This window comes from Myotis davidii, unplaced genomic scaffold (assembly GCF_000327345.1).
Source record: "Myotis davidii unplaced genomic scaffold, ASM32734v1 scaffold309, whole genome shotgun sequence".
Lineage (NCBI taxonomy): Eukaryota > Metazoa > Chordata > Mammalia > Chiroptera > Vespertilionidae > Myotis > Myotis davidii.
The window spans coordinates 6,522,692-6,533,554 of record NW_006383013.1 but is presented as its reverse complement, the minus strand read 5'-3'; the positions used below and the strand labels follow the sequence as shown (position 1 = coordinate 6,533,554).

The 10,863-nt window shown below is 37.8% G+C and overlaps 1 protein-coding gene across 1 annotated transcript in view; it reads left to right on the top strand.

Annotated features, from left to right (window-relative positions):
* The first annotated feature begins 2,832 nt into the window (after positions 1 to 2,832).
* GTF2A1 (general transcription factor IIA 1) overlaps positions 2,833 to 10,863 on the top strand; it is a 43,743-nt gene continuing 35,712 nt past the window's right edge. The window contains exon 1 of the mRNA XM_006778885.2: positions 2,833 to 2,956. Within this exon, the coding sequence (XP_006778948.1) occupies positions 2,942 to 2,956 (15 nt within the window). The 5' untranslated portion in view covers positions 2,833 to 2,941. The remainder of the gene's footprint in view (positions 2,957 to 10,863) is intronic.

Here is a 10,863-nt window from a genome sequence, read left to right as displayed (position 1 = left end):
CGGGAAGGGCTCACCGCGTAGCCCCCAAACCAGAGCCGCGCCCGGGGAGTTGGGCGAGTTCCCCAGCCCGCCGCGACCCACTTTAAAGCAGTGGAGGCTCCTGGCTACGTGGGGCGTTACTTGGGGTGTTTCTGGCGGTGGTGCTTAGGGAGCCTTCACTGGGGCCATTTTATGTTTTTGTTGTTTTTTCTTTTAAAAAAAGGACGAAGGTTGAAAAGCACTTATCTCGGTTCCTTCCGAATCGGTAAAATGGCGAAGGGGAAGCAAAACCCCCACGGTATCTCCGACTAGCAAAAGCACCAAAAAGCAAACAAAAACAAAAACAAAAAACCCCAACCTACAGTGGTCCAAGTGCCCCCCGTTTATTTCGCCTTGAAATTTGCCTCCGTCTCCCCGTTTGTCCCTTTTTGGTTACTTGGCGATCACGTAGGTTTGCAAAAAGCAGTCACATCAATAACCTTTTCAGTCACCAACGCAGTGTGATCACGAGTCCACCCCACTCTGATTTTTATTGTGACAATAAAAAAACACCTTTTCTCCCGGTCCCGAACGCCGCAGGCCAGCCCGCGGCCGCCCGACCCCGTACCGTTGGCGGCTCGGGCCGATCCATCATGGCTGCGGCCGCTTCCCCTGCTTTTCGGTCCCTGAGCCTTGTGGTCCTCCTCCCTTTGGCTGCCCTGTTTATATAGAGCCATTGCCGCTCTCTAATATAGACTCTGCCAGGATGGGAAGGTGCTTTTCAGGCCTACGTCACCGCCTCTCCATTTAAACACCAGATCCGGCTTTAAATAGTGAGCGCGGCTGAGCGCGGGGCTGGGAGGTGCGCGCTCCCTGGGCGAGTGGCAGGCGCGTGCGGAGCTCGGCTCATTTCTAGCTCCTCTCCTTCCACTGTCATTTCGCACCCGGCGGAGGCTGCTCTCGCAGCCCCAAGTTTTTGTTTTAAATGCAGCACCTGGGGTTTGCCGTCTTTGTTAGGAGAAAATAAAATTGCTGTCCCTTTATATTTTATTGTTTAAGAATTTTAGCTCAGATGTCCAATCGTTTTTTTTTATTAGAATATATATATATATATGCATGTTGTCGGGAATTTTTAAAATTGCTTTCTTACGTTATCTCTTAGCTGCAGAGGACTTACCTTTGTAGTATTTTGTTCACCAGGTATTCAGGAAATACGTTAGAAATAGAACTCGTAGTATTGCATTATGTTTTTCTGTAATAAATATAGAAGACATGAAGCTTTTCAAAGAAATAGAATTAAGTGCTCAAAGGTAGGATCTTATGTCCACAATACATTTATGTATGAGGAAATTGTGAGTAATGAGAGTGAGGCGGCTTTGTGCAAACTGGATTTTAAAAAAGTTAAAATTCTAAGTAGATGGTATTTTATTGCATTGGATATTGATATATCCAATACAGAAATTAATCCAGTTTATTTTCTAATATTACACTAATGGACTAACTTTTGAAAGGAACCTTCTAATTAATCATTAGATAATGCTCTATTGCCCTTTAAGCTTGGAATATCTGTGTATTGAAAAACAGGACAAACATCCTAAATTACTTTGGATTCCATAAAATGCAGAAACTTTGGCTCAAGTAAAATTTAGCATTTTGAATAATAATTTGGAAATTACTTATTTCAAATAGTGCCTATGTACCCACATACTTTTACAAATGTAAGTATTTTGAGGGCAATTCTGCTGAATTATTATTATGCATATGCATTATGAAGACTACATTCTTCTTCCTTGAACTATAGTACTAATGAATCCATTATGTTAAGTTGTGGGTAGCCTACTTATGGGTAATCTCTTGAGTAACTACTTTATAAATGTATTTTTGTAATTTAATAGTTAAATTGTTATAATTAAGGTGCTACCCATAGGTAGGTATGCTTTCCTTATATAGATAGAATCAGAATGTTAAATTAAGGAGGCACTGTAGAGATGCACAGTTTATACATGAATAATTTAAAGTTCACAGAGGCAGATTTAGCAAAATAAAACAAGTTAGTGAGTGGAATAGACAAGAACCCAGAAAAATGAATTGTTTTTCTGGTTGTAATGAAAAGGAAAAAGTAGTTCTTAATGGTTGAGGCAAGTTGTATGGGGGAACTCATGATTTGTATTTTTGCTAGGCAGGGGCACATATTCTTAGAGGATTCCCTGAGATAAGGGTATTGTTCATAGTGATGCTAATGAAACATTTCTGTTTCAGGTTTGCTTATGAGAACAAACCATTGGTTTTATTGAATAGCCAGTAACTTTTCCCTTAAGCAAGATACAGAACACAAATAAAGAGGCCTATTATCACTGGTATACAAACAGTTTAATGGGATAATCTTAAAAGTACAGACTAGGTTAAAAAAAAAAGTGATTTTAAAATTTGAGTAGTCATTAGGTTCCGATTATATCCAGGAAATAACTATAGTACATAAGGTTCTCTAAAGTCTAAGACTTAGTGACAAGTTTATGAGATATAATAGGGATCATCCAAGTAAGGAATAATAGGAACCAGACATTGCAACCCATAAAGCTTTGGATCACAATAGTTGTTTTGACCACAACATTGGTAATTGTATGACCTTGTATGTGTAAGGACCTTTTCTGTATATGAATTGCAGTAAATACTCTTAAAACTTTTATTAAAATATGCATTCATCAAATAATTCCATTTAAGGTAAATGACGTTTTCTAGGACGGCCATGTCTTTGAACATTGTATCTTCTAAAATAAGTTGTAGATGGTTGAAAAAATTACTGTTGTATTACCTTGAATTTGTGAGAACGTGTTACACATTTTTATATGTGAAAAGTTGATAGTTTTATTTAAAAAATTTTTTTTTTAATTTAAAGCCTAAATTATACAGATCCGTGATCGAAGATGTTATTAATGATGTGAGAGACATCTTTTTGGATGATGGAGTCGATGAACAAGTTCTGATGGAACTAAAAACTGTGAGTTTGTACTTCTCCCCCTTTAAAAAATATTCCCTTTAACAGAGACTAATCCACAATTTTTCCATAGGATGGACATTTGACTTTGTTTTCAGAGGAGAATAAGTGAAGGGTGCTGTTTTAAATCCCAACTCTACCATCATTCTTCCTGTCACCTTAGGCAATCTACTTATATTTTAGTGTCTTTATGTGTGAGATGGGAGATAGTACTTACTTTACAGTTTTGTTTTGAGGATTAAATGTAATAACCATATAAAGCTCAGCACAGTGCCTAGCAATAGCATTAGCTATTATTAATGGACAGTTAATAATCTGCACTTACCATCTAATTATTTGGCATATCTACAAGTTTTTTTATGGCCTTAGTGTACTATATTCTAAAATGTGTTTATGTTATGGAGATTGAATAAGTGCTTGAAAAAGAATTTCATGTTCTTGAGTTTGATTCTTTATATTGGCCAAATATGGGGCTTATGATACATATTTTACTTTGGGAGTTGGTTTTCTGTCTTTTGGATTTCCTTGAATTTAAGCAGAAATATTTAGATATTTTTATTTAGCATTTGTGTTTTCTTGGTGGTGTAATGACTCATGAAATTGTGGAATATTTTGCCTTATTGCTCAGGAGAGTGGTTCTCAAAGTATGGTGTGTGGACTCCTTTGGTTTTCCCACAGGCTCTTTCAGGAGTCTGTGAGGTTGACCAAATGCCCAAGTCCAAATAATCGTTTGTCACATTTTCAGTAAAAGTTGTGTTCTGTGAAAAGTGATCAGTTCCACTCTCAATTCAAATGCACATGTGCTTTTCCTTGAGATAACAATTCTATATGCAGCAAAAGTTATTTATGCATACTCTCTATATGATGCACTGAAATTAAAAAGGTGTTTGGCCTTAATCAGTTTGGCTCAGTGGATAGAGCGTTGGCCTGTGGACTGAAGGGTCCCGGGTTTGATTCCAGTTAAGGACAGGTATCTTGGTTGCTGGCTCCATCCCCAGTAGGAGGCGTGCAGGAGGCAGTTGATTGATTATCTCTCTCATCAGTGTTTCTATTTCTATCCCTCTCCCTTCCTATCTCTAAAAAAAATCAATAAAGAAATATTTTTTTAAAAAGTGTTTGCTTAAGGTCAAGATGAGATCAGTGTCGATATTAAGAAATGCAGGTATTTGATATTCTATAATGAAATGTGTTAATATTTGGAGTATCTGCTTAATTCACTGAACTCATTTTTCCAAATGACCAATGCATGATGTTGCAGAACTGGTTCAAAATGAAAGCTAGCCCTAGATGGTTTGGCTCAGTGGATAGAGCATTGGCCTGTCGACCATAGGGTCCTAGGTTTGATTCCCGTCAAGGGCACATACCTTGGTTGCAGGCTCCTCCCTGGCCTGGGCCCTGGTCAGGGTTCTTGCAGGAGGCAACCAATTGGTGTGATTCTCTCATGTTGATATTTCTCTCTGTCTTTCCCTCTTCCACTCTCCCTAAAAAAGAAAAAAAAAAATCAATGGAAAAATATCCTTGGATGAGGATTAATCAAAAAACAACAAAAAAGTGAAAGATAAAGTAATGGATCTTAATGAAAGAGTATGTCAGGTTCATTGGTATATGGTTTCAGATTCTACGATGCAGCTAATTTTAAATAAATCATCACTTAAAATACTTTTTCCTTTTCCAAATACCCAACTGTGGGAAGGCAGATTTTCTTCATTTACTCAAACCAAAATGACAAAGTGAATGCAGAAGCAGATATGAGACTCCCGCTATTTTTTCTTTAAGCCATTTCTCACTAAACTTTATTTGCGCAGAATTATTTTCATTGAAAATATGTAATTTATGTTAATGGGTACTTTTAAATGAGTTAGTAAACATTAAAAATAATATTTTAAAATGCTCACCTGAGGATATGTTTATTGATTTATACAGAGAGAGGAGGGGGGAGGAGAGTGAAACACTGATGTGAGAAAAATTGATCATTACCTTCTGTACAGGCCCTGACGTGAGATGGAACCCGCAGCCTACATATGTTCTCTGACGGGAAATCAAACCTGCAAACTTTTTGGTGTACACAGGTTATACTCCAACCAATAGAATTACCTGGCCAGGGCTAGTAAACATTTTTTAAAAATCTTAGTTATAATTTCATAAAAGTTCTTTGAGTTCCTCAGTAATTTTTGAAAGTGGTAATGGATCCTGAGACCAAAACATTTTAAAACTGCTTGGCTTAGAAATTGGGCGTTGAGCTCATTTAGAGCTATATACAAATAAGTTAATGAATGCTAAAGAACATTTGTTGTGGTTTTATTTATCTATTCAGTGGAAGTGTAGAGGCTATAATTTAGAAACTTATAAGTAAATCTCACCTTTATTATGGCGATGAACTATATCTTAGAGTGTTTAGACAATTTATTCTGGGCATGTAGAGTTTTCAATAAGAACCAGCCCATGTGGGGAAGGAAAAATAGGTTTGAGTGAGATGAGGTATTTATCTTGAGAGAAATGTAATGGTTACTAAAACTGAAGAGTAGGGATCTAAAAATATAAGTGAAAGAATGCCAACTTTGAGACATGAGTTGGAAGAAGAGCAGTATAAACTGTTCAAACTGCTTAAAGTACCTTGGGAAAATGAATAAGAAGAGAATAAGCTTAAAAACAAAGGAAAGAAAAATAATTTGATACATGGAGTGAATATATTACAATTTATGTTACACTTATAATTTTTTCAATTGTCCTTTTCCTGTGACCTTAGGTAGAAGATACGACACTTTTAGGTGTAGAAAATCAATCCCAAAGACTTTAATTTACCCTAAGCCAACCTCTAGTGGTCAGTCCAGATTGTGTGTTATCTCTTCTTGCTTTTCAGAGTCTGGAGAATTGATTTTACCTACTGGTCCCAGTATAATCCAGGCATTCTTTACAAAGACAATGAGCTATCTTTGAGACCAAATAGCTCGACCTGCATTTTTATCACATTTAGATTTTAAAGATATATATGCATGTTTGTGTGAATGTATACATATGCACACATACGCACATATACATACACATGTATGTATAATATATTGTATAGAACAGGAGTGGGCAAACTTTTTGACTTGAGGGCCACAGTGGGTTCTTAAACTGGACTGGAGGGCTGGAACAAAAGCATGGATGGAGTGTTTGTGTGAACTAATATAAATTCAAAGTAAACATCATTACATAAAAGGGTACGGTCTTTTTTTTTTTTTAGTTTTATTCATTTCAAATGGGCTGGATCCGGCCCGCGGGCCATAGTTTGCCCACGGCTGGTATAGAATATATAAATAATACAATTATGTATATGTTTTTATAGGTTATGCATTGATTTTTTGTTTAATGGTTAGTGTTTTTATTTTTTTTAAATTGATTTCAGAGAAGAAGGGATAGGGAGAGAGAGATAGAAACATCAATGATGAGAGAATCATTGATTGGCTGCCTCCTGCATGTCTCCCTACTAGTGTTCGAGCCCACAGCAGCGGCATGTGCCCTGACCAGGAACCGAACTGTGAACTGGTTCATAGGTCAACACTCAACCACTGAGCCATGCTAGCCGGGCTAATGGTTGGTTTGCTAATATCACAGATTGTAACATCTTCAACTTCGAATCCCCAGCTTCTACCACAATACCTGGCATAGGTGATTGGCATTCAGTAAATATTTAATTTAACTGGTTAATAACAACTGTGACTCCAGTATCTAACTGAATAGTTTAATTTTTTTTAATGGAGCATACTTTTCTATTCTGGGTTATAAGTGGGTTAAAAATAAAACTTAGATTAAAATGAGTTTGTTATTTTAATTCTCTGCACTAATGTCTTCAGCATCTCATTAGAATTTCTAGAATGTGTCCTAGTTTTAACAGTTTGACAGCTGCGGTGTCTAATAGAACTTTCTGTGGATATGGAAATGTTCTATATTTGTGCTGTGCATTATGGCAGCTATTAGCCACATGTGACTATTTAAGTACCCGAAATGTGGCTAGTGGAATTGAAATGAATTTTTATTTAATTATAATTAATTTTCATTTAAATTGCCATGTGTGGTTATTGGCTACTGTTCTGAATCCTGTACATTCTTGCTAATAAAAACTAAAATTAATTTTGTATTTTATGGTTTATAAGGGACTTGGTCATTAGCCCTAGACCCTTCCTCTTTTTTGCCCATTTCACAAATTTTCATTAAAAGCTTCCATATGGCTTTAAAGGATCAGTGATTAATTACATTATGAATTAAAATGAATAATGAGAGTGCATGTAATTTGAAATTTATCTAGATAATGCAAGAAGGGGAGATGTTTAAAAAATTTCAACCTCATAGCTGAGGTTATCTCTTAAAACACTGTGAGCCTACTTTAGTGTTTTATCTATGAGGGATAGGAAAGTCATAAAACATAGTCTTAAATTTCAGTAAATCTATATATGAATGTAAACTGTGTTTTGGAATGGTGAGTGACTATGGGTGGGAATGATAGTCTAGAAATTCTCTTTTTAAAGTGAATGATAAAGTCATCTTGATTTCTAGATTGAGAACTACCCATATCCAAACAGCAAGCACTATGGGAGATAGAAAATACAGCCTTTCTTCTCAGTAAAACAGAGAAGACTTTCCTGAATTTGGAGACAAATCTGAAACTCAGTTCATCTTCCTCTGGATTAGGTTTTTCAGCCTTGGCACTACTGACATTTTGGACCTGTTAATTCTTTGTTAGAGAGGGCTATCCTATTACCGTAGGATGTTAGCAGCATAACTGGCCTCTGCCCACTAGATGCCAGTAGTACTCCTCAGTTCTAACAACCAAAAATGTCTCCAGACATTGCCCAGGCACTCGGGGGGGACGGGTTTTGGGGGGGGGGGGGGGGGGGGGGGGGGTCAAAACCACCCCTGATTGAGAACCACTATTCTAAATATACTGTAGTTTATATATAAATACTTGGATCATAGGTTGAATAATTATTCCACTTCATTTGTCTTCAGGGAAAGCTCTGTTCTCAAACATCATTTCTTTTTTATTTTTTTAAAAATATATTTTATTGATTTTTTACAGAGAGGAAGGGAGAGGGATAGAGAGCTAGAAACATCAATGAGAGAGAAACATCAATCAGCTGCCTCCTGCACGCCCCCCACTGGGGATGTGCCCACAGCCAAGGTACATGCCCTTGACCGGAATCGAACCCAGGACCCTTGAGTCTGCAGGCTGATGCTCTATCCACTGAGCCAAACCGGTCAGGGCTCAAACATAATTTCTTATGTTTTATCCAAGAGCTACATGTTTTGTGAATTAGGAGAATCCTTCAGAATTTCTAGCCCAGCATACAGCCAGGAAGCAGTAGATCTAATCACATTTTAATAGGTCACAAAATAGACTTTGAGAAAGAATATGTTTTTACAAGGTCATTTAGCAAGTGATAGAAACTTAAATGTAGGCCTTTGTCACCAGATGACATATATAATACTTATCAGTAAAAAGGAAGATACCAGAGTTGTGACTAGACCTGTTCTGATAGCAGCAGTACAGTTTAGAGATCATAGACTTGGATCAGAGTTGGGATTATGGGGAGGCCAGTGAGATGCCTAGGACATAATATTTAAAGGATCTTCATTCTTCACTCTCAGGGTCCATCCCTGACTGTTGAACAGTTGGGTCAGACTGCCTGGATTGTATCCTAGTTTTGCGTGCTATTAGTTGGTGATGTTGGATAAGCTATATAACTTAGTGTTCCTTGAGTTTTTTTCTGTAAAAAGATAAGAATAATGCCTATCGTATGGGATTTTTGTGTGAAAAATGAGTCTGTACATAAAAGTATTTACCAAGTAAGACTTTGGTATTAGTCTACTTACTATAGTATACAGATGCATATCTGAATCATTTGGGAACTGAAAATGAATTTTCTCCATGTCTGGTTTCAGAGAACTGGCAAAGATTGTGAAGTAGGGCTGCTCAAAACAATAGTAACTGTGTTGCGGAAAATAGTACTATAAAAATGAGGAGGAGCCGAAACCGGTTTGGCTCAGTGGATAGAGCGTCGGCCTGCGGACTGAAGGGTCCCAGGTTCGATTCCGGTCAAGGGCATGTACCTGGGTTGCGGGCACATCCCCAGTGGGAGATGTGCGGGAGGCAGCTGATCGATGTTTCTCTCTCATCGATGTTTCTAGCTCTCTATCTCTCTTCCTTCCTCTCTGTAAAAAAATCAATAAAATATATATTAAAAAAAAATGAGGAGGAAAAAGGTTTTTTCCTATTGACTAAGCAAAATCTGTGACAATAAAAGCATGATGTGCTAATTAGACCAGACGACCTTCTGGATGAAGCCAGGGCTGCGAGGGAAGCCCGGGTCTTGGGTACTAGAGGGAAGCTGGCGCCAGCAGCCTACACTTGCACAAATTTTGGTCATCGGGTCTCTAGTAAATAAATAATAATTCAGCATTGTTGGTGGTCTTCAGTACTTTTAGTATAGTTACTGTTGCCCAAACAGTATTACATTGTTTATTTTCAAACTACTAATATTTAAAAGTAGAATGTTTCGATAAATAAAATTACATAAAAAGTGAAATTGAACATTCAACTAATTAGAAGTTTACATTATTTGATATTACAAGCTTAATGCTAAATATTTATGTGGTACCACTTTTGTATTTTTTACATTATTTATAAAAGTATTTGGTACTTAGTAAATATCGATTCTCTACACTGCTCCAACACCCCTTTCCCAAAGCAGTTAAAAACGTGTGGGGTCATGTTTGCTTGTCATAGTGACTAGTGGACACCTTTGGCATTTAGTAGATTAGAGCCAGGAATGTTGCATTTTCTGTACACTTCCTATTTTCTACATTGTATGATAAAGAATTGTCCTGCCCCATGTCAGAGGAGCAGCATCTGTGCAAACTGCTCACACCCACCCAAGGAGCAGCAGCTGCATGAGCAGCCTGCCCCCGCCAGCCAGAGGAACGACCACTGCTGTGAGCAGCACTCACCAGAGGAGCCACTACCAATTGAGGAGCAGCCGCTGCTGTGACTGCCCGAGGAGCTGCTGCCGCATGACTGGACACCTAGATCCTTTGGTGAGAGCAAAAATGGAGAGACAAAGAAACCTCCAAAGGAAAGAAAAGGAGGAATTGCCATAAAAGCAGCCAAGTGAAACAGAGGCATGCAGTATGTCATAAAAAGAGTTCAGACTAAGGGTCATAAAGTTCATAAACCGGATGGATGAAAAAATCAACATAAGAATCAAGAAGAAATAAAGAGTGATATAGCTGCAATAAAAAACACCATGGGAAGTTTCAACAGTAGACTAGGAGAAGCGGGGGACTGAATTAGCTAGTTAGAAGCAGGGAAGCAAAACACACCCAAACTGAACTGTAATTGGAGAAAAAAAATAAGATAGGAGGAGAGCCTAAGGGAGCTTTGGGACAACATGAAACGAATCAACATACAAATAATAGGGGTGCCAGAACGACAGGAAGAGGAACAAGGGTTAGAAAATCTATATGAAGAAATAATGTCAGAAAACTTCCCTGATATTGGGAAGAAAAAAGTCACACAAGCACAGAGAGTTGCAAACAAGATGAACCCGAAAAAACCCACACCAAGAAAGGTTGTAATTACGATGGCAAACGTTCAGGACAAAGAGATAATCTTACAGGCTGCAAGAGAGAAACAGAAAGTTACGTACAAGGGATCTCCTATTAGATTATCAAATGATTTCTCAACAGAAACACATCAGGCCAGAAAGAAATGGAAGGAAATTTACAAAGTGATGCAAAGCAAGGGAGTGAATCTAAGAGGCTATCATTCAAAATTGAAGGGGAAGTAAGGAGCTTCATAGACAAAAAGAGGCTAAGGGATTTTATCACTACCCACCCAGCAATGCAAGAAATGCTAAAGGGACTGGTGTAAC